This window comes from Phoxinus phoxinus, assembly GCF_949152265.1.
Source record: "Phoxinus phoxinus genome assembly, chromosome: 19".
Lineage (NCBI taxonomy): Eukaryota > Metazoa > Chordata > Actinopteri > Cypriniformes > Leuciscidae > Phoxinus > Phoxinus phoxinus.
This window is the reverse complement of record NC_136894.1, coordinates 23,402,121-23,429,757: the sequence shown is the minus strand read 5'-3', so window position 1 is coordinate 23,429,757 and position 27,637 is coordinate 23,402,121. Positions and strand designations below refer to the sequence as shown.

The 27,637-nt window shown below is 43.7% G+C and overlaps 1 protein-coding gene across 3 annotated transcripts in view; it reads right to left on the bottom strand.

Moving 5' to 3' along the window:
• The window catches only part of LOC306987571 (interferon-inducible GTPase 5-like), a 39,893-nt gene extending 15,084 nt beyond the window's left edge, over nt 1-24,809 (bottom strand). Inside the window, exons 1-3 of one of the 3 annotated variants that reach the window (XM_079591951.1) lie at nt 24,784-24,809; nt 24,612-24,671; nt 5,170-5,738 (exon numbers count right to left, since the gene is read on the bottom strand). In XM_079591951.1, the coding sequence (XP_079448077.1) occupies nt 5,170-5,738; nt 24,612-24,671; nt 24,784-24,794 (640 nt within the window). In that variant the 5' untranslated portion in view covers nt 24,795-24,809. Of the gene's footprint in view, nt 1-5,169; nt 5,739-5,914; nt 7,241-24,210; nt 24,285-24,611; nt 24,685-24,783 lie in introns of those variants that run through there. The other 2 variants (XM_079591952.1, XM_079591953.1) reach the window with 2 other exon arrangements.
• Between the last annotated feature and the right edge of the window lie 2,828 nt (nt 24,810-27,637).

Here is a 27,637-nt window from a genome sequence, read left to right as displayed (position 1 = left end):
CGCCATCTTTATTTTGTTTTAAAACCTACTTTTTCGAACTCCTCCTAGACCGAACGTCCGATTTTCACCAAAATCGGATCGTGTCATCTCCAGACCGTGCCGAGTAAAAGTTATGGATTTCGTGTCGATAGACGAAACCGTTTTTGTATACCGCAGTGGCAAATTTGAGGCATGATGCCAAAATGACTATTCAGGCTTTATATCTGCAATGCCTTGCCATATTGACACCAAACTTTGTATATGTCATTGTCACTTCACTCTGACCACATCACATCAGTTTCGTAACTGCGCCACCTATTGGTCGAAAGTGATAATCATATTTTTAGTTAATGTATGTGATTTTTCAACCATTTTGCCAAAATTCTTCTTTAAATGTCTTCAATTGCTCCTAGCTGCAGTTGGTCTCACACTCCCAGCCACTTTGGCATGTCTTGTCGTCTTGCTTGCGCTTGGCCCCGGTGATTGCTGCTTGCAGCTATATTTATTATTATTATTATTATTATTCTGCTTCTTCCGACTGGGCGTCTATGGCAGCCCATAGAAGCGTATGCGGGAAAGTTGTTCCGGTTTGACATTCTGATAGAGGACATTCCCAACAGTAATTGCACCAATTTTGGTGTCTCTAACTCATTCCCTCTAGCGCCACCACCTGTCCAAAGTTTCACTTATATTATGCTAATAACTTTTAAACCGTAAGGCCTATCAACAAAATTCTTTTTTCCTCTGATTCCTGAGCTCACGACGATTCGACTGGACCCTATGACGTCATTTTCCGTCATAAAAATATGGCCGCCATTTTGAATTGTCCAAAAAACCTTCTTTTGCGAACTCGTCCTAGACGGTTTGTCCGATTTGCACCAAAATTGCACCAGATCATCTTCAGGCTGTGGGGACAAAAAGTTATGGAATTCAAGTTGATTCGTCAAACCGTTTTCGATAAACGCGCAAACAAATTTTACGTAGCGCTTGCGAAAACAGACATAAGGCTGTATCTCCGCATCGCTTAATCGTATTCAAACCAAACTTCCTACATGTCATCACAAGCATGACCTGAGGCTACATGCTGCGTTTCGGCGCAGCGCCACCTACTGGTCTGGAGATATGAAAAAAGGCTATTTTTGCTTATAACTTCTGAACGGTTTGTCCAAAAATCACAAAAGTGGTCTCGATAGATTCAGGGCGTCATGTTGAGTTGACTGATATCCAATTTTTCCATATCGGCCATTTTGGCTGTCGGCCATTTTGAATTATGTGCTAAAATGCTGTATTTTATGAACGCATGAACGTATCGTTACGAAACTCAGTATGGGTCATCAGTACAAAGCCCTAAAGGTACTCAAAAGATTATGAGACAGCGCCACCTTTTGGTCAAAAGTTATAATGAAATTTCCAAAAATGCTAATAACTTTTGAATAAATTTGCCTATAGTAATGACACTGATCTCAATAGATTCCTTGGGTTATGCTGAAAACATAGATACCAATTTTGCCATAGTCAGCCAAACTTCCTGTCCGCCATCTTTATTTTCTTTTAAAACCTACTTTTTCGAACTCCTCCTAGACCGAACGTCCGATTTTCACCAAAATCGGATCGTGTCATCTCCAGACCGTGCCGAGTAAAAGTTATGGATTTCGTGTCGATAGACGAAACCGTTTTCGTATACCGCAGTGGCAAAGTTGAGGCATGATGCCAAAATGACTATTCAGGCTTTATATCTGCAATGCCTTGACATATTGACACCAAACTTTGTATGTGTCATTGTCACTTCACTCTGACCACATCACATCAGTTTCGTAACTGCGCCACCTATTGGTCGAAAGTGATAATCATATTTTTAGTTATTGTATGTGATTTTTCAACCATTTTGCCCAAATTCATCTTCAAATGTCTTTAATTGCTCCTTGCTGCAGTGGGTCTCACACTCCCAGCCACTTTGGCATGTCTTGTCGTCTTGCTTGCGCTTGGCCCCGGTGATTGCTGCTTGCAGCTATATTTATTATTATTATTATTCTGCTTCTTCCGACTGGGCGTCTATGGCAGCCCATAGAAGCGTATGCGGGAAAGTTGTTCCGGTTTGACATTCTGATAGAGGACATTCCCAACAGTAATTGCACCAATTTTGGTGTCTCTAACTCATTCCCTCTAGCGCCACCACCTGTCCAAAGTTTCACTTATATTATGCTAATAACTTTTAAACCGTAAGGCCTATCAACAAAATTCTTTTTTCCTCTGATTCCTGAGCTCACGACGATTCGACTGGACCCTATGACGTCATTTTCCGTCATAAAAATATGGCCGCCATTTTGAATTGTCCAAAAAACCTTCTTTTGCGAACTCGTCCTAGACGGTTTGTCCGATTTGCACCAAAATTGCACCAGATCATCTTCAGGCTGTGGGGACAAAAAGTTATGGAATTCAAGTTGATTCGTCAAACCGTTTTCGATAAACGCGCAAACAAATTTTACATAGCGCTTGCAAAAACAGACATAAGGCTGTATCTCCGCATCGCTTAATCGTATTCAAACCAAACTTCCTACATGTCATCACAAGCATGACCTGAGGCTACATGCTGCGTTTCGGCGCAGCGCCACCTACTGGTCTGGAGATATGAAAAAAGGCTATTTTTGCTTATAACTTCTGAACGGTTTGTCCAAAAATCACAAAAGTGGTCTCGATAGATTCAGGGCGTCATGTTGAGTTGACTGATATCCAATTTTTCCATATCGGCCATTTTGGCTGTCGGCCATTTTGAATTATGTGCTAAAATGCTGTATTTTATGAACGCATGAACGTATCGTTACGAAACTCAGTATGGGTCATCAGTACAAAGCCCTAAAGGTACTCAAAAGATTATGAGACAGCGCCACCTTTTGGTCAAAAGTTATAATGAAATTTCCAAAAATGCTAATAACTTTTGAATAAATTTGCCTATAGTAATGACACTGATCTCAATAGATTCCTTGGGTTATGCTGAAAACATAGATACCAATTTTGCCATAGTCAGCCAAACTTCCTGTCCGCCATCTTTATTTTCTTTTAAAACCTACTTTTTCGAACTCCTCCTAGACCGAACGTCCGATTTTCACCAAAATCGGATCGTGTCATCTCCAGACCGTGCCGAGTAAAAGTTATGGATTTCGTGTCGATAGACGAAACCGTTTTCGTATACCGCAGTGGCAAAGTTGAGGCATGATGCCAAAATGACTATTCAGGCTTTATATCTGCAATGCCTTGACATATTGACACCAAACTTTGTATGTGTCATTGTCACTTCACTCTGACCACATCACATCAGTTTCGTAACTGCGCCACCTATTGGTCGAAAGTGATAATCATATTTTTAGTTATTGTATGTGATTTTTCAACCATTTTGCCCAAATTCATCTTCAAATGTCTTTAATTGCTCCTTGCTGCAGTGGGTCTCACACTCCCAGCCACTTTGGCATGTCTTGTCGTCTTGCTTGCGCTTGGCCCCGGTGATTGCTGCTTGCAGCTATATTTTTTCTTTTTTTTCTTCCGACTGGGCGTCTATGGCAGCCTATAGAACCGTTTGCGGGAAACTTATACAAATTGGCACAGTGATAGAAGACAGCCTGAACTATCACCATAGCAAATGTGGAGTCTCCAACTCATTCCCTCTAGCGCCACCAGCTGTCCAAAGTTTCACTCATGTTTATGCTAATAACTTTTGAACCACAAGGGCTAGAAACAAAATTCTTTTTTCCTCTGATTCCTGAGCTCATGACGATTCGACTGCACCCTATGACGTCATTTTCCGTCATAATAGTTTTCCCGCCATTTTGAATTTTCCGAAAAACCTACTTTTTCGAACTCCTCCTAGGCCGTTGCTCCGAATTTCACGAAAAATGAACCAGATCATCTCCAGACCTTGACGACCAAAAGTTATGGAATTCAAGTTGATTCGAATTACCGTTCTCGAATACCGCGCAAATAAATTTTACGTAGCGCTTGCGAAAACAGACGTAAGGCCGTATCTCCACAACGCTTTATCGGATTCAGACCAAATTTGGTACATGTCATCACAAGCATGACTTGAGGCTACATGCTGCGTTTCGGCACAGCGCCACCTACTGGTCCGGAGATATGAAGAATTTATGTTTTTGCTTATAACTTCTGAACGGTTTGTCCAAAAATCACAAAAGTGGTCTCGTTAGATTCAGGGCGTCGTGCTGAGTTGACTGATATCCAATTTTCCCATATCGGCCATTTTGGCTGTCGGCCATTTTGAATTATGTGCTAAAATGCTGTATTTTATGAACGCATGAACGTATCGTTACGAAACTCAGTATGGGTCATCAGTACAACGCCCTAAAGGTACTCAAAAATTTATGAGACACCGCCACCTTTTGGTCAAAAGTTATAATGAAATTTCCAAAAATGCTAATAACTTTTGAATAAATTTGCCTATAGTAATGACACTGATCTCAATAGATTCCTTGGGTTATGCTGAAAACATAGATACCAATTTTGCCATAGTCAGCCAAACTTCCTGTCCGCCATCTTTATTTTCTTTTAAAACCTACTTTTTCGAACTCCTCCTAGACCGAAGGTCCGATTTTCACCAAAATCGGATCGTGTCATCTCCAGACCGTGCCGAGTAAAAGTTATGGATTTCGTGTCGATAGACGAAACCGTTTTCGTATACCGCAGTGGCAAAGTTGAGGCATGATGCCAAAATGACTATTCAGGCTTTATATCTGCAATGCCTTGACATATTGACACCAAACTTTGTAAGTGTCATTGTCACTTCACTCTGACCACATCACATCAGTTTCGTAACTGCACCACCTATTGGTCGAAAGTGATAATCATATTTTTAGTTAATGTATGTGATTTTTCAACCATTTTGCCAAAATTCATCTTTAAATGTCTTCAATTGCTCCTTGCTGCAGTTGGTCTCTCACTTCCAGCCACTTTGGCATGTCTTGTCGTCTTGCTTGCGCTTGGCCCCGGTGATTGCTGCTTGCAGCTATATTTATTATTATATCTAATAAATAGGTAAATAAATGTCAAATTTCAAAATAATCCTTAATATTATAATTGTTGTTTTTTACATTAGTAAGCTAGATTTGTTCAATGTTACAATTTTAAACACAACATCTTAAATCATTTGTTGTTCAAATCATTGTTATAAACTTAATAACTGACCATTTTTACAATCCTCTCGGATTGTATCCAGCATCTTTTTCTGGTCAAAGTTCTTCTTCCTCTTCTCAGCAGTAATGCATGAGTCAATCTTGGAACGAACAAAATAAAACCTTTTCCCCATTCTCATGATCTCTTTGGCCAGCTGAGTGTGGCTTTCTCTGAACCGATCTGAAGCAATGATGATGAAAAAATCATAGCGTTCAAACTGAACCAGTTTAAGATACTCGTCGGCTTTGAAGTTTGGTGTTCCAATGCCAGGAAGATCCCACACTTTCACATTTTTGTATTTAGGGTGAAGGTAATCTTTACACTCTATAGTGGTTTCTACGGGGCCAGTTTCAGCAGAGCCTTCTTCTTCATTCCCTAAACCCCTGAATGCATTGACAAACGTGGACTTTCCAGAACCTGACTCTCCCGTCACACCAATGTTAAGTTCTACAAGATCTTGCTGTTTGAGGTATTCTTTGATTGTGTTTATCGCTGATGGGAGATCCTGAGTAGAAATGGAATCTTTAATATCCTCCAGGTCCTCCTGAGTTATTATACAGTAATCTTCAAACATAGCCATCCTAAAAAAAATGTCAACAGTGTTAAAAAAAATGCTTTAGGAAATATGTAAAACAGTTATTATACAATAATCTTCAAATGTAGCCATCTAAAAAGTACCATAAAGCTCAACAGTGTTATAAAAAGAAACAGTCGAAAAGATGTTGCTTAAAATAACAGTTTAAATCGTCAGAAGTACCTTTTTCTTTGTTACCCCTTTTCCACCAAAGCATTTTGAGAGCCGGTTCGGAGCCGGTGCCTACTCGTGAACCAATTCTTTGTGTTTCGACAGCCAAATAACCGGTTCTCGGCCAGGAAAATTGGTTCCAAAGTGGCACCAACTCTTTGCTGGACTAGAACCGTTCTTTTATGGGAAAGCTAAGACGTATGGCGACATACACAGTGACGAAACGACGTCGTTCGCTGGGCTCTCTAGTCAGTGGAAAAACAAACAGGTTCTGAGAAGGTTCGCAAGTTGAACCAACTTTGAACCAGCACCAGTTCCGAACCACTTCTCTTTGGCCCATTTTAGCTGAAACTTAAAATCCTAAAACTTAAAGGGCCAGTTTTCCAGACAGGGCTTAGAATAAGCCAGGACTAGGCCTTAGTTTAATTAGAACATTTAAGTAGCCTTTATAAAAGTGTCTTAAAAACATTACTGGTGTGCATCTTGAGACAAAAGAATGGCATTGACATATTTCAAGATATGTTAGTGCAGATTGATTTAAGTTAAAACAGCGCAAATATATCTGGGACTAGACAGATTATGATTTCACTTTTCTAACTTTAGTTAGTGTAATGTTGCTGTTTGAGCATAAACAACATCTGCAAAGTTACAACACTCAAAGTTCAAATCAAAGGGAGGTTATTTTCTTTTAAAGAAATTGCTTTTTAAGGACTACAACAAACGGCTGGTAGGGACTACACAACATTCCTCCCAGGTAAGTGACATCACCAACCCTAGAATTTACATAAACCCAGAACACAATTTATAGATTATCAAGACAGAATATGCTAATCAATGACTAGAAGATAACTACACACATTCATCAACTAAACATTCAGAAATAACCTGTTGCTTCTACATGTTGTCGCTTCTTCTTGAGTCTCTCCATGTTTGTCTGACTTCGGTTTGAACATAAAAGGCTAAAAGTTGTTGACATTTTCAGAGCATGCCTGTGTGAGGTAAAAGGACATGAGCTCTTGAAGCTCCGCCCCCTATGCCGGGAGCAGCAAAACTGTGCATTTTTGCTCACCCTCAAAAAGTGATAACTTTAACATGCTATATAAAAATATCTGTGGGGTATTTTGAGCTAAAACTTCACATACACATCAACTAAATAGTCTTTTACAGTTTTTAAAAATAGCTTACACACATTTTCTGAAATGGCTCTATTTCTCAAAACTACACACACAAACTCAACACATGCACACAAGATGCAAAACGTCACACATCTCTTACAAAAGCAAACACTTCATTCAAAACTATTTAAACTCTTCTAAAAATTGTGTTTTGGCATAGTAACTACACACAAACCATTACAGTTTGTCGAATAAAGTTCAGGTAAGCTATAAAGTCGAATAAAGTTCAATACGCTAAACACAAGCAGGCAAACGTTTGACAACTACAACACAGTTATCATCATTTACATAAAGACTCTTACTTATTTCTAATGATGTGACCAAACCAATAATACAAGTCAGTTCAGAGTCTCAAAATTGACTCAAAATGTGGCACTGAATGTTGATACCAATAATGGATGGAGACAATATAAGTGGGAAGAGTATGTGTAAAAGAGTTGGAGAACAAGGAGGACTAGGAAGAGCAAGGTGTGGAGAATGTTGTCAAGGCTGGATTTGACTTTAGGGTTTTTACCTTTGCCTGCAGAGATGACATTGTCTGTGATGTGGACAAAGTACTCCGGCCGGACACAACATGAAGACATGATGCTGAAGCAGAATCAATCTCTCTAACTGACTTTGATTTTGCAGTTGCAGAGATTGGGGTTTAGTGTTTTTAGCAATTCAGAAAAACGTCTCGGTTACGTATGTAACCCTCGTTCCCTGAGTACAGGGAACGGAGACGTGTCGTCGGGGGAGTTCCCTGACGAATTGGGATCACGCTAGGGAGACCAATTGCCTACGAGAGAATTAAAACGAGCCAATGAAAATTGGCATGCAGGAATGCATTCCGCAGCCCGCCTACCAGCGCGGGTATAAAAAGGCGGAAACAACGCATGCATAGTGCTTTTCGCTGAGGAGCCGAACGGTGTCCAGTCCTCCGCGAAGGTACAACAACATGGCGAAGGGACGACACGTCTCCGTTCCCTGTACTCAGTTCCCTTTCGTCCTGGGAACTCCGACGTGTCGTCGGGGGAGTTCCCTGACGAATTGGGATCCCTAATAAAACGCCATGGTGCTGGCCCCTTCCAGCGCCCAGCTAAGCTACCCTGCAGCAGTTTCTTGAGTAAGTTGCGGGAGCTAGCTAGGAATCACACTGCTGTTCCACAAGACCCGCTCAGTGGATATTGGATAACACTGGGAAAACGTGCCCTAACCCCCAAAAAAAGGGAAAGGGAACGCTGCGGAAGCCCCAGCCTGCCTGAGGAAGGCCTGGAATACACATATGTACTAGCCCAGTGGGATAGTGAAACATATGGCAGTCCCTGAGGTGGTCCCATCCTAGGAAGTGGGAGCGAACTCAACAGGGACGACAGAAAGAGTCTGCCAAGGGGAAGACACGGCTGAACTGCACGTGGCATGATGGGTCACAGTAGAGACCACTAGAGAACACCCAGTCTACTAGCAACTCGATTAGAGGTAGCAGACCTGGCGCTGGCGGTCCGCTACGCCAGGCACTGGAGGAACTCACGAGGCTCACCAACGTTGGCGCCAACGGAGCAAAAACGCACGTACCTGGCCGAAGCGCAGGGTGGCGTAGCAAGCCGACACAACCTATTCCCTCGCACCACTGGCCGTAGCGAGCACTCGGGAGGAAACAGGTTCCACACGCAGGCTATAAAACCTAGCGAACGTGTTCGGTGTCGCCCAGCCCGCAGCTCTACAGATGTCTGTCAGCGAGGCGCCTTGAGCCAAAGCCCAGGAAGCGGCAACACCTCTAGTGGAGTGAGCACGCAACCTGGGAGGACAAGGCTCACTCAGAGACTCATACGCTCGGGTGATAGCATCCACTAACCAGTGAGCCAACCTCTGCTTGGAGACAGCCTTCCCCTTCTGCTGGCCTCCATAACAAACAAAGAGCTGATATGAGGTCCTAAAGCTTTGCGTTCTGTCAACATAAACCCGCAGGGCGCGGACGGGACAGCCTCCTCCTTGGGCAGCTCTTGCAGGTTCACTACCTGATCCGCGAAGGGGGTGGTAGGAACCTTGGGCACATATCCAAGCCGGGGTCTCAATACAACATGAGAAAGGCCCGGCCCAAACTCTAGGCACGATTCGTCGACCGAAAAAGCTTGCAGATCCCCGACCCTCTTGAAAGAGGCCAATGGCAACAGGAGCGCTGTCTTATTGGATAGGATATTAGTGTAACCCAGGTGGGTTATTAATATTATATTTCTGAGAATATTACAGAAATAGTTATTTCTGAGTAAGAAGGGAATTATTATTGATTAAATAATATCCTTAGTCATTCAGAGAGTTCATTTATAGGATTTATAAGTGATATAAAGGGTTTATCATGAAGTAGAATATTACTGGGATGTGTTGCTTTAAGAATAATAAGGGAGATTAAAGTTTGTCTGTAATGCACTTGGCAAAAATGTGCTTTTGCATAGCAAGATTGTATTGCTTTATTTTCATTGGCTGTTGCTTTGTTTATCCCGCCTTGTTAGACAGAGAGTGATTCTGATTGGAGGAGAGTGGGTGAGAGACTGACAGGGAGGTTATTCTGAAAGTGTGAGAGTTGGCTGAAGAGAGGGTTCTGATCGATCGCTGAAGTGAAATGCAATATAAGTGCTGTATAAGTGTTTAATTTGTGCATTTTATTCATTTCGGACTGTTAATCAAAACCAAGACACATTTGTGAGAAAGTTTACTCGTTTACTCCGTACAGGAGTTCGCGCAGGTGTTCATTTCATAGCTATAAAGTATGCGTTGGACTCACGGACATTTATATGCGTTGGACTGCACACTAGTTATATTATCCGTGTGAAGAGGACACTGACTGATTCACTGGACTCTGATCAGTGCGTTCTAGATCGACAGAGATCTGGATTTCGTTTGCTGCTGTCGAGGAAGAAAATGGTGAGCTGATGTGTCACGTAAGAGCCAGTTTCGTATGTGCTCGCGGAGGATGAAGATCTGCTGACCTGTGGATTTGCTGACTGAGGAATTCAGGTGATCTCGTTTTATTTTATTTGCTCAATAGAGTGAAGAGGCCATTTGTTGTTTCTCGGCCACAACGAACTCTAGCAACGTAACAGGCCTGCAACGAGGGGTTGGGTGGTGACTTTCATTTTGTGTGTGTGTGTGCGCGCGCGCGTGCATATAACGAGTGATCACTCAAGAGGTCATTTAAAGTGTTTCCATTTATCTGAAAGATAAAAAATAAGCATTAAGAAGTGTTATTGCTGATTTATGAGGTAACCGAAAAGGTTATTTTGTTATTTGATCTTTTGCATTCTATTTGAATAATCTATAGTGATTTAATTCACTAAAAGTTACAGAGTAAAAGTGATTTGAGCTTTTAGTTATTTTCTGGAAGATAAAATAATTAATAAGAGACAAGTGTTGATTTACATTTGAGGTTTATTGATAATTTAAGATTCAATACAAGTGATTTCATTCATTTAATATTTACTTTATTGTGTTTGTGAATAAATCTTATTGTTTTGTTTATATTTACTAAATTGTGTTTTTTTGCAGTCATTTAGGAGAGGCATATTCCTAGACTAAAGGGAAAGAATAACATTATTGCATAGTTGCAAGTCGAGAGACAAGTTTAAAGAATCCGGAGCGTCGCTTGGGTTACACTCAGGGCATAGGGGGCGCTACACAATTTGGGGGCTCGTCCGGGATAAATTATTCTTTCCTGAGATCCCGTTGAAGATTTGAGAAGACAAAAGAAGGTGTTACTTAATCTTTTCAAGCTTGAAGATGGAGTTCAAGGGTAATGCACTGCTGGCTGCTGAACTTACAGAGTGGAGTAAGGAAGCTTTGATTGATGAGAATCATGCTATCATGCTAATGGGAGTACCATCAACAACGGAGGTTGCTAGCATTGAAGACATGGTCCAAACCATAAAAGCTGTTGGCAAGGTGAGAGTAAGAGACACAAAAAGGGGGGAAACTCCAGATACTGTGATGGTATTGTGTGAATGCCGTGAAATAATTGACTCATCTCGCATACCAGCTGAGTTGCTGAGAGCTGATGGTGAAGATCCATGGCGAGTTATTGTAGCATCGGCTGATGTTCATGTTCCTGATTTCGCAGAGAAGTTGAAAAAATTTCTTCATGAGGAAGGAAAATCCATGAGTGATGTGGGATCATTGTTCCATTCGTCTGGTTCGAATGTTGCATCACCTGAGTCTATCATTCGTGCTGTTGGTGATCTGCTGGAGAAGACTAAACCTTCTGGAGATTCAAATGCTTACAGAAGATTGAGGATGTTCTCTGGTATCATTCCTATTCCGGCTGGAGAGGAGAGTTTCGAGAACTGGTTGGAACAGGCCAGAATGATGACATCTGAATGTGAGTGTTCGGAGAAAGAAAAGAGAAGAAGAATTCTGGAGAGTTTGAAAGGTCCTGCTTTTGATATTGTGAAAGTGGTGAGATTTTCAAGTCCTGAGGCTAGTTCTTCGGAGTACTTGGAGGCCCTGGAAAACACTTTTGGATCATCGGAATCAGGAGAAGATCTTTACTTTGCATTCAGATTGCTGAGACAATTCCCTAAAGAAATGCTGTCTGATTTCCTAACCAGATTGGAGAAGTCGTTGACGAAAGTTGTGCAGAAAGGTGGGTTGATGTCACAGTCAATGGATAAAGCGAGACTTGAACAAATTATCAGAGGTGCTTCTGCTGATTCTGATCTGATGTTGTTACAACTGCGCCTAAGAGAAAGGAAAGTTAAACCCCCTGGTTTCTTGGAGTTGTTGAATGAGATAAAGACAGCTGAAGAGAATGAGCTTGCGAGACGTAGGATTGGAATGCCAGTGAAATCATTGCATCTGAAAACTGATTCTGAAGTGGATTCTGATGTGGTGAATAAGCTTAGAGCTGAACTTCAAGAGCTGAAATTGAAGATGAGAAAAGATTCATCTAAGGTGCCTGCTGATTCAATGAGGACTGATTCTGCTGCAGAGACGCAGGAGAAGAAAAGAGAAAATACTCGTGGAGACACTGACGTGGAAGAGTTGAAGATGCAGATTCAGAAGTTGAACAAACGTCTGGAAGTGATGAGCATAAACTCAACTGCTGAGCCGATTCAGACAAAGAGGTTGAATTACAGAGAAATGCCTTTGCGAAGAAATGCTGAGAGAAGGTTGCAGCCTAAGGAGGATTTCTTCTGTTACCGTTGTGGTGAAGACGGACATATTGCCACTAAGTGCAGAGCAACAGAGAATACTGGAAAAGTGATTCAAAAGTTGGTGAGATCGCTCCATAGAGCTAAAGGTGAAGTGAGCAGTGCAAAGGATGATTCTACTGTGTCCAGTGGCCCAGATTGTTTCTCAAAGAAGGGAACTACCGATGGCAGTGAGAAGGATTGTGTGCCAAGAGGTCTTGTGGGTCCAGTCTCTACCATTTCAGTTGAAATGAATGGATGTTTATGCAGTGCATTGCTTGACAGTGGGTCGCAAGTTACCATTGTCTTTGAGCATTTTCATGAGAAGCATTTGTCAGATGTTCCAATTCAACCCTTGAGTGGATTGTCGATTTGGGGACTGAGTGCTAGTACTTATCCGTACAAGGGATACATACTTGTGGATGTGTCATTTCCCGAGTCGCTCACAGGGGTGAAAGAAACAGTGCCTGTATTAGCGCTGGTGTGTCCAGAACCTAAGGGTCCTAAACAGGTTCCTGTTATCATCGGAACGAATGCAAGTTTCTTCCAAAGACTAATCTCATTGGGACAGGAGTCCAAATTTTCTGATACTGTACATTCCTTAAGGATACAGCCGAAAGTTTCCATACCTTGTATTGAGAAGCTGCAGAGAAAGGAAGAAGTGACTGACTGTGTGGAAGGGAGTGTAAAGTGGATGGGTCCTGGAGACCTGAAGATACCTCAGAATGGCGAAAAGTATGCTGAGTGTAAAGTGGAACTGAAGAAACAGACTAGAGACGATATTCTGCTTGTGGAAGCCACTGATGAGAACATGTTACCTGCTGGAGTGTTTGTTCCTTCGTCTGTCTTGCATTCATCTGATGTGGATGTGGATAGTTTCAAGTTGCTGGTGTGTAATGAGACTGGGAAGGACATCGCTATTTCTGAAGGAACTGTGATGGCGAATGTGTTTCATACAGATACTGTAACTGTGATGCAAAGAGAACAGACATCTGTGACGAAGGTGGATCAGAATGTCTTTAACTTTGGTGATTCTCCAATACCAAGTAATTGGGAAGGAAAATTGAGGAAAAAGTTATCTGAGCGTGGGAATGTGTTCTCCCTATCTGAGTGGGATGTGGGAAAAGCGAAGGATGTTACTCATACAATCAGGCTGAAGGACAGTACACCTTTCAGAGAGAGGTCGAGGCGGATTGCTACAGCTGACATAGATGATGTGCGTCGTCATCTGAAGGATCTGTTGGCTGCAGGAGTTATTAAGGAATCAAGGAGTCCTTATGCGTCACCCATAGTCATAGCTCGAAAGAAGAATGGTGCTATCCGGATGTGCATTGATTATAGAACTCTGAACTCCAGAACTATACCTGACCAGTATACAACGCCGAGGATAGACGATGCTTTGGATTGTCTGACGGGAAGTAGGTGGTTTTCAGTGCTGGATTTGAGGAGTGGCTACTATCAAATCGAAATGGCTTCTGAAGATAAAGAGAAAACTGCATTCATTTGTCCGCTTGGATTCTACCAATTTGAACGGATGCCGCAGGGAATATCGGGAGCTCCTGCGACGTTTCAGAGATTGATGGAGAGAGCAGTTGGTGACATGCACTTACTAAAAGTGATTGTGTACTTGGATGATCTGATTGTTTTCGGAAAAACATTGGAAGAACATGAAGAGAGACTGATGAAAGTGCTTGATAGATTGGAGGAGTTTGGGCTGAAATTATCAGTTGATAAGTGTCAATTCTGTCAACCGTCTGTCAAGTATGTGGGGCATATTGTGAGTGCGGAAGGTGTAACACCAGATCCTGAGAAGGTGAAGGCTGTGAAAGAGTGGAAGATACCTCATGATCTGAAGTCATTAAGATCGTTTCTTGGATTTTGCGGATTCTATCGCAGATTTGTCAAGAATTACTCCAAGATCGTGAGGCCTTTAACCGAATTGACCAAAGGGTATGCACCTGTGAGGGGTAACAAGAAGGTAGAGAAGAAAGGGAAATACTTCCAAGAGAAGGAATCCTTTGGAGAGAGGTGGACTGACGAATGCACGGAAGCGTTTCATTCTATTATCAAGTGTTTGACTCATGCACCTGTACTGGCGTATGCTGATCCATCTAAGCCGTACACATTACATGTGGATGCTAGCCTGAAAGGGCTGGGAGCAGTCTTGAATCAAGAGTACCCTGAGGGGTTGAGACCAATTGCATTCGCAAGCAGGAAACTGAGTGAAGCGGAACAACGATATCCCATTCATCAGTTGGAGTTCCTGGCGCTGAAATGGGCGGTTGTTGACAAGTTCCACGATTACTTGTATGGAACAAAATTCACAGTAAGGACTGACAACAATCCCCTTACATATGTTCTAACAAGTGCGAAACTTAATGCAACTGGACATAGATGGTTGAGTGCCTTAGCCACGTATGATTTTAACCTACAGTATAAGGCTGGAAGTCAGAATGTTGATGCTGATGTACTGTCGCGTTATCCTGCGGATGCAGATGGAACTACCAACTGGATGGATATTTCTAGATCCGGGGTGAAAGCTATTTGTGGACGTGTGAAGAGTTCTTACTGGGCTGAAGAAGGGGAGGACAGACTGATAGATCAGTTGGGTGTCGGAGTTGAAAGTGTTCCAGAACTGTATGTTTGCCCTATTCGTTTGGACATTAATGAAGGAGATTCTTTGACTAACCAGGAGTTGAGATTGGCACAGAGGGAAGATCCGGTCATTGGTCCAGTGATGAAAGATGTGGAGTCTGGAAAGTGTCTGAAAACAACAAAGAGTTCAGATGTGTTGGAGAGTTTGTTGAGGAAACAAGGGAAAAAGTTGGTCATTCGTAATAATTTGTTGTACAGAGTGACACAGAATTCTCTTGGAGGAGAGAAATTACAGTTGGTTTTGCCTGGAAAGTACAGACAGGAAGTCTTGAATTCTCTACATGATGAGTCGGGTCACCTGGGGATTGAGAGAACGACTGAGTTGTGTAAGGACAGATTCTACTGGCCGCATATGTCCATGGAGGTGGAAAGATATGTGAAGAATTGTGGGAGATGTATTGTAAGGAAGACATTGCCGCAAAGATCTGCATACTTGAATCATATTTCAAGCAGTGGACCATTGGATCTTGTTTGCATTGATTTCCTATCAATTGAGCCAGACTTGAGAGGAGTATCGAATGTTCTTGTGGTAACTGATCACTTTTCACGTTATGCACAAGCGTATCCTGCAAGAGATCAGAAGGCGCTGACGGTTGCAAAGATTCTAGTGGAGAAGTTTTTCGTTCATTACGGATTACCTGCTAGGATACACTCTGACCAGGGTCGAGACTTTGAAAGCCGACTGATCAAAGAGTTGCTTGGAATTCTGGGGATCAGAAAGTCTCGTACGTCACCATATCATCCTCAGGGAGATCCGCAACCGGAACGTTTTAACAGAACGTTGTTATCCATGCTGGGGACCCTGGATGCTTCTAAGAAGGAGAGATGGAGTCAGAGTGTTAGTCAGATGGTGCATGCGTATAACTGCACGAAGAGTGAAGTTACTGGATTTTCTCCTTACTATCTTATGTTTGGGAGAGAGGCTCGCCTTCCAATTGATGTACGCTTTGGAAATGCTGGAGATGGGAGAAGAGGAGTAAAGCATGTGAAGTATGTAGAGAGAATGAAAGAGGATTTGAGAAATGCATTTGAGTTATCACGGCAGAATGCACAGAAAACAGAGCAGAGGAATAAAAGACTCTATGATCAGAGAGTGAAGTTCCGTGAGCTGGGAAAAGGAGACTCTGTGCTGGTGAAGAATCTTGCTACAACTGGGAAGCAGAAGTTGAGAGATAAGTGGAATTCAGTTCCTTACCTTGTTCTGGAGAAGCTGGAGAATTTGCCTGTGTACAGGGTGAAGCCGAAGACTGGAACAGGAGGGGTGAGAACTTTGCACAGAGATCACTTGTTGCCAATTGGTGAGGGAGTGAGAATAAACTTACCTTCAGAGAGGGAGGACAGTTCACGCCGCGTGGTGACCAGATCTAAAACTGTGGAAAGGAGACAGAAGAAAGTCGTGAATCATGAAAGAGAGAATCATGAATCAGGGGACTGGAATTCTGAGAATGATGACAGTAGTGATTGTGTTTATTATCCAGTTGGAAGGACTGTGAACCTTGAAAGACTGTCATTTCCGTCAATTGAGAGGGAACACGTACAGAGTCCTACCAGGTCTCGGGAGGATCCTGATCAGGTGGAAGTGACTGGAGGAGAGGAGTCGTCTGCTCAAATGGAGGAGAACATTGAGGATTCAGTTTCTGAAGAGGAAGGAATTGAAGCTGTGAATGTTGCAAGTGGAGAAGAGGAACTTGGAAGGGGAAGGAATTATCCGAAGAGGATGATTAAACCAGTTCAGAAGTTGAGTTATGATGAGCTTGGAAAGTCTTCTGACAAGCCTTTGACTATCGTGTATAGGGGTATGGTTGTGAAGATTCAAGAGTCTTCTAAGAAGAAGAGTGCTTGCAGAACCTTGTGGTGTCATCCAATGGCCACATGTGAACACTGTGTTCAGCAGAAGATGTATCCAAAGCCCGAAGTCTTACTACAGTTCTAGTTGGAGACTCATGAGGACATGAGTATTTTAGTAGGGGGAGAGTGTAACCCAGGTGGGTTATTAATATTATATTTCTGAGAATATTACAGAAATAGTTATTTCTGAGTAAGAAGGGAATTATTATTGATTAAATAATATCCTTAGTCATTCAGAGAGTTCATTTATAGGATTTATAAGTGATATAAAGGGTTTATCATGAAGTAGAATATTACTGGGATGTGTTGCTTTAAGAATAATAAGGGAGATTAAAGTTTGTCTGTAATGCACTTGGCAAAAATGTGCTTTTGCATAGCAAGATTGTATTGCTTTATTTTCATTGGCTGTTGCTTTGTTTATCCCGCCTTGTTAGACAGAGAGTGATTCTGATTGGAGGAGAGTGGGTGAGAGACTGACAGGGAGGTTATTCTGAAAGTGTGAGAGTTGGCTGAAGAGAGGGTTCTGATCGATCGCTGAAGTGAAATGCAATATAAGTGCTGTATAAGTGTTTAATTTGTGCATTTTATTCATTTCGGACTGTTAATCAAAACCAAGACACATTTGTGAGAAAGTTTACTCGTTTACTCCGTACAGGAGTTCGCGCAGGTGTTCATTTCATAGCTATAAAGTATGCGTTGGACTCACGGACATTTATATGCGTTGGACTGCACACTAGTTATATTATCCGTGTGAAGAGGACACTGACTGATTCACTGGACTCTGATCAGCGCGTTCTAGATCGACAGAGATCTGGATTTCGTTTGCTGCTGTCGAGGAAGAAAATGGTGAGCTGATGTGTCACGTAAGAGCCAGTTTCGTATGTGCTCGCGGAGGATGAAGATCTGCAAATTGTGTAGCGCCCCCTATGCCCTGAGTGTAACCCAAGCGACGCTCCGGATTCTTTAAACTTGTCTCTCGACTTGCAACTATGCAATAATGTTATTCTTTCCCTTTAGTCTAGGAATATGCCTCTCCTAAATGACTGCAAAAAAACACAATTTAGTAAATATAAACAAAACAATAAGATTTATTCACAAACACAATAAAGTAAATATTAAATGAATGAAATCACTTGTATTGAATCTTAAATTATCAATAAACCTCAAATGTAAATCAACACTTGTCTCTTATTAATTATTTTATCTTCCAGAAAATAACTAAAAGCTCAAATCACTTTTACTCTGTAACTTTTAGTGAATTAAATCACTATAGATTATTCAAATAGAATGCAAAAGATCAAATAACAAAATAACCTTTTCGGTTACCTCATAAATCAGCAATAACACTTCTTAATGCTTATTTTTTATCTTTCAGATAAATGGAAACACTTTAAATGACCTCTTGAGTGATCACTCGTTATATGCACGCGCGCGCGCACACACACACACAAAATGAAAGTCACCACCCAACCCCTCGTTGCAGGCCTGTTACGTTGCTAGAGTTCGTTGTGGCCGAGAAACAACAAATGGCCTCTTCACTCTATTGAGCAAATAAAATAAAACGAGATCACCTGAATTCCTCAGTCAGCAAATCCACAGGTCAGCAGATCTTCATCCTCCGCGAGCACATACGAAACTGGCTCTTACGTGACACATCAGCTCACCATTTTCTTCCTCGACAGCAGCAAACGAAATCCAGATCTCTGTCGATCTAGAACGCACTGATCAGAGTCCAGTGAATCAGTCAGTGTCCTCTTCACACGGATAATATAACTAGTGTGCAGTCCAACGCATATAAATGTCCGTGAGTCCAACGCATACTTTATAGCTATGAAATGAACACCTGCGCGAACTCCTGTACGGAGTAAACGAGTAAACTTTCTCACAAATGTGTCTTGGTTTTGATTAACAGTCCGAAATGAATAAAATGCACAAATTAAACACTTATACAGCACTTATATTGCATTTCACTTCAGCGATCGATCGACCCTCTCTTCAGCCAACTCTCACACTTTCAGAATAACCTCCCTGTCAGTCTCTCACCCACTCTCCTCCAATCAGAATCACTCTCTGTCTAACAAGGCGGGATAAACAAAGCAACAGCCAATGAAAATAAAGCAATACAATCTTGCTATGCAAAAGCACATTTTTGCCAAGTGCATTACAGACAAACTTTAATCTCCCTTATTATTCTTAAAGCAACACATCCCAGTAATATTCTACTTCATGATAAACCCTTTATATCACTTATAAATCCTATAAATGAACTCTCTGAATGACTAAGGATATTATTTAATCAATAATAATTCCCTTCTTACTCAGAAATAACTATTTCTGTAATATTCTCAGAAATATAATATTAATAACCCACCTGGGTTACATTAAGCTCCACTGTTGACAAAGGCTCAAAGGGAGGACTTTGAAGAGCTCTGAGCACCAGAGCTAGGTCCCAAGAGGGTACAGGGTGCGAAACACGAGGTGGATTTAACCTTCTAGCACCCTTAAGGAATCTGATGATCAGGGCGTGCCTCCCCAAAGATTTACCCTCTACTGCATCGTGATGTGCGGCTATTGCAGCAACATACACTTTGAGGGTGGAGGGAGACAGCCTTCGCTCAAACCCATCTTGCAGGAAGGAAAGCACGACTCCGATCGGGCAAGTTCGGGGGTCCTCCGGACGGGAGGAAGACCAAGCGACGAACAGGTTCCACTTCAACGCATAGAGGAGCCTCTTAGAGGGGGCTCTAGCGGAAGTTATGGTGTCTACCACTGCCTGTGGCAGACCACCTAAAACCTCCGCGTCCCGTCCATAGACCAGACATGGAGTTTCCAGAGGTCTGGACGCGGGTGCCATAGAGTGCCCCGTCTCTGAGAGAGGAATCGGCCAAGGGGGGGCTGTTGCGAGGAGCATGAGTTCCGTGAACCAAGTCCTGGTGGGCCAGTACGGCGCCACTAGAAGGACCTGCTCCTCGTCCTCCCTGACCTTGCACAGAGTCTGTGCAAGAAGGCTCACTGGGGGAAACGCTGACTTGCGCAGGTCCCGGGGCCAGCTGAGTGCTAGGGCGTCCGTGCCGAGGGTCCCCTCGGTCAGGGAGTAAAACCACTGGCAATGGGACGTGTCTGGAGAGGCAAACAGGTCTACCTGTGCGGCTCCGAAGACACTCCAAATCAGCTGGACCGCCTGGGGATGGAGTCACCATTCTCCTGGCAGGGGAGGCTGCCGGGAAAGCACGTCTGCCACACGGTTGAGCGCCCCTGGAACATGAACAGCACGAAGCGACCTCAGATGCTTCTGACTCCATAGGAGGAGGTGGGTGGCGAGTCGCGACATACGACGGGAGCATAGACCACCTTGATGGTTGATGTACGCAACGGTCACAGTGCTGTCCGTACGGACCAGTACGTGCTGGTGTCTGAGAAACCCCTTGAGGCGACACAAAGCTAGGCGTACTGCTTGCAACTCTAGGCAGTTGATATGCCAATGCAGCTGGGGCCCCGTCCACAGACCCGAGACTGCATGCCCTTTGTACATGGCACCCCACCCCATGGCCGAAGCATCTGTGAAAACCACAGCATGCCTGGACACCTGGACTAAGGGCACTCCGGCCCGCAGAAACGCAGGATCTAACCATGGGGAGAAGGTTTGGCAGCAGTGCGGGGTGACTTTGACCCGGAACGTGCCGCTCCGCCACGCCCACCTCGGGACTCGATCATGAACCCAGCGCTGAAGCGGTCTTATATGTAACAGGCCGAGCAGCGTTACTGCGCCTGCCATATGCCCCAGGAGCCTCTGAAATTGTTTCAGTAGAACCGCTGTCCTGCCTCGAAAGGACCTGAGGCAGGTGAGCACTGACTGGACGCGCTCCTCCGTGAGGCGCGCAGTCCGAGTGACCGAGTCCAGCTCCATACCGAGATAAGAGATCCTCTGCACGGGGCAGAGTTGCTCTTGTCCCAGTTGACCTGAAGCCCCAACCGGCTGAGGTGCCGAAACACCATGTCCCTGTGATCGCATTGCAAATGCCTAGTTCTCTCATGGGAACAATGGCCGCCTCCTCGACTTTCGTGAAGACGCGGGGCGACAGGGCCAGCCCGAAGGGTAGGACTTTGTATTGACACGCTCGGCCCTTCGAAAGCAAACCGTAGAAACGGTCCGTGTCGAGGAAGAATAGTATTTTGAACGGGAGTTTGTGCAGGGCCCGATTCAAAACTCGCAGGTCCAGGATTGGCCGTAACCCACCGCTTTTCTTGGGTACCATGAAGTAGGGGCTGTAAAACCCAGACCTCATCTCGGCAGGAGGGACCGGCTCGACCTCGTCCTTCGCCAGCAGGACGTCGATCTCTTTCCGCAAGACAGGGGCATCCACTGACTGCACACGGGTGAGTGGATGCCACTGAACTTGGGAGGCCGGCGTGCAAACTGAATTGCATAGCAGAACTGGATGGTGCGGATGAGTCATTGGGACGGACTCGGAAGCACTAGCCAGGCTTCTAGAGACCGTCCCAACGTGCCTACCCAAACCACCGGCGTACCCGCGGAGGGGCAGCGCGGTGGAAGACAGGGACCCGGCTCTGGTGGCGTTGTAGCGACCAAGAGCGGGGTCTGGGCGTCAAACTCGACACCAACCCGCTTCCACCGGGGGGCAGACGGCAGAGAAGGCCCGTGGGCGTTCTGCTGCGGACTGCCCGGTGGCGAAGGGAGGGGGAGAGACGAGGAACGAGGCCCTGACTCCTCGTGTCCTGGTCTCTGCGCCTCCGGGCCCAGCTGCAGACCGCGAGCTGGGGAGAGGGGTGCGGGAGTGTCGCCGTTTGGGGCAGCACACACTGCCATTCTAACCTTCTCAGACGGAGGAGACAGGTCTTATTTTACTGCCAGTCCCGACCGTGAGGGGGAATGAGGAGCGAGGCCCGGGGGCCTCGAGTCCTGGTTTCCGCCTCGTCGCCCAGCGAGAGACGAGAGTGACAAGGCCGTAGCTCTCACTGTCATCTAAGCGCTGGGGCCCGTGAATGACTCAGAGGAAGTGAACTGCTCAAACTTTGGGTACCGCTGACTGGATGACCAGCAGTGGAACAGAAATGAAATTCTCCACCCGGCCCTCCCCCGGGGGAAGGAGTGGTGATAACACACACTCCCAAAGAGCAGATATCACATACTCTGGGTCGCTCCTCTCAGGGTCGTGTCCCATCCTCTTGCTGAGGGGAAACGAACCCCGAGCGGGCTGGTTTTAAGGCGCTTCTGGACCACCAGTGTGGACATCGTCTACCCGAGGGCCAGCACTGTGACTAATCACGGTCAGTCACAAGCGCAGCTCCACCCTGAGTCAGAACTACCCACATGCACTGAATGTGCAGGGGTAGTGAGAGAGGAAAAACTTCTGCAGATGTAGGCATGTTTGGCTTGCCATATTGGCACCAAAATGCTTCCATACTGCCAACATTTTTCACAGTCACCCAGACACTTTAGAATAGCCCAGGAAAGTGTAGCGGTCAAGTCTGAATCTTCAGCATGAGAACATACTATTATAGTAGAAACTCAGCATAATTTTCAGAGTATAACAGCCCTCTCTCCGATGTAGCGATCGACATCTGTCCTCCCCTGGAGCCCCGAATGAAATGCTTAGTCCCCCATGAGAAGGACCAGAATCCCATCCGAAAGCCTCGACGGCACACGGCACGCTGAGCGGCTCAAGCCTTTACGTGAAAGGGGAGACGAACAATGTGCCGACGTGGTCATGCACTCATGAGAGAACATGAACCACCCACGAACGCAGTCTCAACACACTGATTAGGCATGTGAAAGTGAACGTGGCCGTCACCAGGCATGCAAGACAGTGAACGTGGCCATCGTTTTGATGACACACGGCACGCTGGGCGCTCAAGCCTTCAGGCAAGGCGAACAACGTGCCGACGTGGTCATGCTCTCATAAGAAAGCATAAACCACCCACGAACACAGTCTCAGCATGTTTGTGATGCGCTAGAGGAGTGGGAAGCTCGTGAGGATCTTTCACCTGGCGAGACATTCCGCACTGTAACCCCCTGTAATCACCAAATGCTCATTAGCCAAAGTAGTCCTCCCCTTTTTAGAAAAGGAACTAGATTGGGGAATAAGCAAAAGGGACTCAACCTCGTAGAGGTACACGAGTCTCGACCGCGCATCTAGAACGCCAAATGACGCGCGCTGGGTTGCCGTGACAACCGGCGCTGTCAGCCGGCGCTCGACGGCACACGGCACGCTGAGCGGCTCGAACCTTTACGTGAAAGGGGAGACGAACAACGTGCCAACGTGGTCATGCACTCCTGAGAGGACATGAACCACCCACGAACGTAGTCTCACACACTGATTAGGCATGTGAAACAATGAACGTGGCCGTCAAATGAGGACAGGAAACGATCGCATCCAGAAACACACGAGTGAAACGTCATCCTGAAAAGGACGCGATCTTCACTCGTGTTGCTCTTTCAGGAAGAAAGTACTCTCTCTATTGTGCTGAAGCACACAGGGACCCAACGCGGCAACACAGCGGGAAAACTGCAAGCCCGCTGCGCGCACTCAACCGTTTACCAGCTGTCAGAACAGCTTTTGAATTAACAGCGTGTAAACGCAGCCGGCAGACAGGAATCGCGCGGTCGCTGAAACGCCGTCTCACGAACACAGAGAGATCCCGTCCCGAAACAGCAGACTCGTTGAGCGTAAGATACAATCTTAAAGCTCATTCACTCAGAGAGGACACAACCGGTCGACTCCGAAGCTAAAAGCACTATGCATGCGTTGCTTCCGCCTTTTTATACCCGCGCTGGTAGGTGGGCTGCGGAATGCATTCCTGCATGCCAATTTTCATTGGCTCGTTTTAATTCTCTCGTAGGCAATTGGTCTCCCTAGCGTGATCCCAATTCGTCAGGGAACTCCCCCGACGACACGTCGGAGTTCCCAGGACGAAAGGGAACTGTATTTGATAAAATGGTTTTGAGGCAATTTTCGGTTTTGTCAGGTGTCGGAGGTTCTCTGAATGTGGTTTGAAAATTTTGTTTTGTATTTAAGGTTTTGAAAAGTGAGTGATGGTTTCAAGAAATGTGTTTTAGCAATTCAGAAAAACTAAAAATGATTATCCAGATAACTGCACACAGATGTGAAAAATGTAAAACGCTATTATTGTTAAAAATTCACATCCGTGTGTGGTTAGGTGTGTATGTGGCTAATCATTTGATATTGCTATACTTCACGTTGAGCTACTTCACAAAATATAATTTTTAGAAGAGTTAAAATAGTGTTGAATGAAATGTTTGCTTTAGCAAGAGACGTGTGTTGTTTGCAGCTTGTGTGCGGTTTTTCTTTTTTTGTGTGTGTGTTTTTTTGAGAAATGGAGCCATAGTTTCAAAAATTGTTTAAGCATTTTTGAAAAACTGTACGGTTTGAAAACTGAACAGTAAAACGTTACACATAGGCCTACCACCCTTTCATCTTTTCAATCTCACCTTTATGTTTCAGAGCACGAGACACAGGAATAACTTAGACTAAGAATAGAGGAGTTGTTGAAACATACAATTCACTGTTGGAAAGAAAAGTTAGAAATATTCAATAAAGCACTGCAAATTAATACATGAATTACTCTTATAATATAAAGCCTTATTGATTCAACAGGCATTTTCAATGAAACATTTGATTGTTAAACAAAGCTTCTAAAATGGATTTGACATTATAAGCATTGAAGGAGAATTTAAATAGATTTATATTACTAGATACATTTTTTATTTATTTCGCTTGATCACACTGTTATGTGCATGAGGATAGCACAAATATTCGGAACATTTCCTTTTACAATAAGAAATACATTACTTTCAAAGGTTTTTAAAAGTTCTGTAAACATCTTTCTTACCAAAATCTTCTAAACAATCCACACAGCAAGACGTTACTGACAGCAGATCTGAAATAAAGCCTGTTGCGCAGACCTATTAGCTTTTATACTGGTCAAAAAAGCAGAGCGAGATCCGCCCAAAAAAGAAATACTTTCACTGCCAAATCACCATAGGAACTACATAAATATTTACCTGGAGTTCATGTGTTGAAATATAGACATTAACATCAAGTGGCGTTGATAGACCCATTTGTGAGATGATTCTGGTTCTGATTGCAGTGGCATGATAATATTTCATAATATTTCATCATGTAGATTTATATCTGTTGTTTTACAATGGCTCAATTTCTACAGAAAAATTTAAGATCGGGAACAGAAACTGTAGCCAAACAAAAAAGACAGAAAGACTACTCTTACAATATAAGAGTTGAATAGCCTATGTGTCACGGTGGGGTGTGGGCAGAGGAAGAGGCACAAACTCCAAACTCCAACTTTTACTTAACTCAGATAGGCACAGACAGGCAGAAGGTTTACACACACCAAACACAACGTAGAACAGACAAAGACTGACTGCACAGAAGGGAACTAAATACAAAGATGAACACTGATTAACAGAACACAGGTGATGCAGATGATGATGATAATGATGAACTAAACCCAGGTGATATAGTTGAACTGATAATGATGAAGACACATGACAAGATGACAGGCAGACAAGTCCAAACTAAACAGAACACAACTGTGACATTACTCCCCCCTCCCGGTAGGCGCGTCCTCGCGCCGTAGAAGACCAACTGCGGAGGGAGGGGACTCAGGAGAAGGACGAAGAGCAGGTGAAGGCATACAGAAGACAGGAGGGAACAGGGTTGAGCAGACGGCCAGGGCAGAGCAGGCAGTGCAGGCGGCCAGGGCGGAGAAGATGGAGGGAGGACCCATGGAGGAGGAAGGGCTGATGGCTCCAGGGGGCCGACTGATAGGGGCGAAGCAGGTGGGAGAGGAGACCAGGATGGAGCGACTGAGGTGCAGGCGGGGACACAGAAGGGCACGGTGGAGACAGAGGGAGTGAGGACCAAGGAGGAACTGAAGGGAGTGAGGAGTCAAACGGAGCCGGGGGGACGAAGGAACGAGGCGAAGCCAGAGGAGTGCAGTCCAGAGGTGAGGGAAGGCCGACGAGCGACCAAGGTGAATCCGGGGAGATGAGGGAGCCTGGCGGAACTGATGACCTGATGGGCCACGGTGGAGCTGAGGGAGGTAGGAGCCAAGGGGGCGTTAATGGATCGTCGGGCTGAGGCGGAGTCCTGGTCGTGGCGGTTGGAGGCAGAGAGTGGGGATCCACCGACCAGGCTGGAGCTGTAGGCCGGCAGACCCTCTGCGACTCCACCTCCCTGAAGGTGGTAAGAGGAGCTGCGGGGCTGACAGGCAGTGGTGGAGGAAGGGTTGAGAGGTGGTATACGGGAGGAGGTGGGAGAGGGAGGCTGTGTGGGAATTCGGATACAGGCCCGGGGACAGAAGATTCGGGAAGGCCCGACGTGAGCAGTCTCTGGCGCTGCATCACAGATTTAGCTAAAGCTAATTCACAACATAGCGAAATGTGATCATTTCAAATCAAGTATCTGTCAGTTCCATTAAATAAATATAATGGCATCGAAAATAATATAATTAATTGTATTGATTATAAATACAACAGAACCACCCAATTGAGTATTTATAGATTTAATAAAGATTCATAGACGTTTTTAGATCTCTAAAGTTGTAATATTTAAATGATAGCCATTTTAGATGCTGTCAGTAACCTATGTTAACATTGTGCGTTTCGGGATCTATGGAAATGTTTGGTTTAACCCCACTTGACGTAAAATACAAGTAAATACTCATGAAATCACATGACATGAGAACAATCACCAAAACTCCTTAGCCCTTAATAAATAATTACAAATGATTAAACATTTAATATAAAATTGTAAAAAAAAAAAAAAAAACGTCATTAAAGTTACTATTAGACAGTAAGACATTTTCCAAAAATTAAAGCACCACTTTAAGGACAAAGAAAATGTATAGGAAAGTGAATGAAATGCTAAAAGTTAGTTTTGTAATCTAATCTGCAAAAATAGCATGGTATACAAAAAAGTATTGCAAAATAAAATAAAAAAATACTTAAAATAGCATGGTATGTTTATTCAGAGCTCCATTTACCTTCTTGTTTGTTTCCTGAAGAGAAACAATGAATTGTGATGAAAGTACTTGCAAATATAAGTTCAAGTGGTATATAACACAAGAACAATCAGAAAAAAACTCCTTAACCTCCTTAATAAAGATTTGCAGGTGTGTAATATATTTGGATGCAAATGTCAAACATTATTAATAATAAAACGATCCAGGTCATCAACATTCCTGTGTTTGACAAAAGTCCTGACACTCTTTATTCTCATTGTACTGCTTTTCATAAATGTTACAGAACAGGTTTGAATACTCTGTCATATTCCAATCAGCCAAATAATAACTTTAAATAAAGTTATTTTATTTTAAATTAAAAGTTTATTTATTTGTAATTACCGTACAAATAAATAAACTTTTAATTTAAAATAAAAGAACTTTATGAACCCAGATACAGGTGTTTATTCAACACATTATGTTCAGGTGAGTGACAACAAAGACAGAGAAAATGGATGACTGAATCACAAAGTGATTTTAACCCCTTATATTGGCAGCCATTACATATTTAAAACAGTAATATCCTATACTAAACCTAAACTAATCTTGACAAACGATATATCACTTGAAAGCTTACAATCTCTAGTTTAGATATTTGGTGACTAATTTTCAAAATAAATTACAGAGGAGCCGTAATGTATCAATTCGCAACAAGAATATTTTCATACTTCTAAGGTGTGTTCAGATCTTTATTTTGAAGTAGTGATGAACATTAAAAATCACGAAAGAATGGTAGAAACCTCAGTTTGTTTTCATGCCAAGAGTTCAAAAGATAGCACCCATTCAATTCTTTTAGAAAAAAAGGTCTGAAAATGTTTTAAATATAAAGGAAAAAA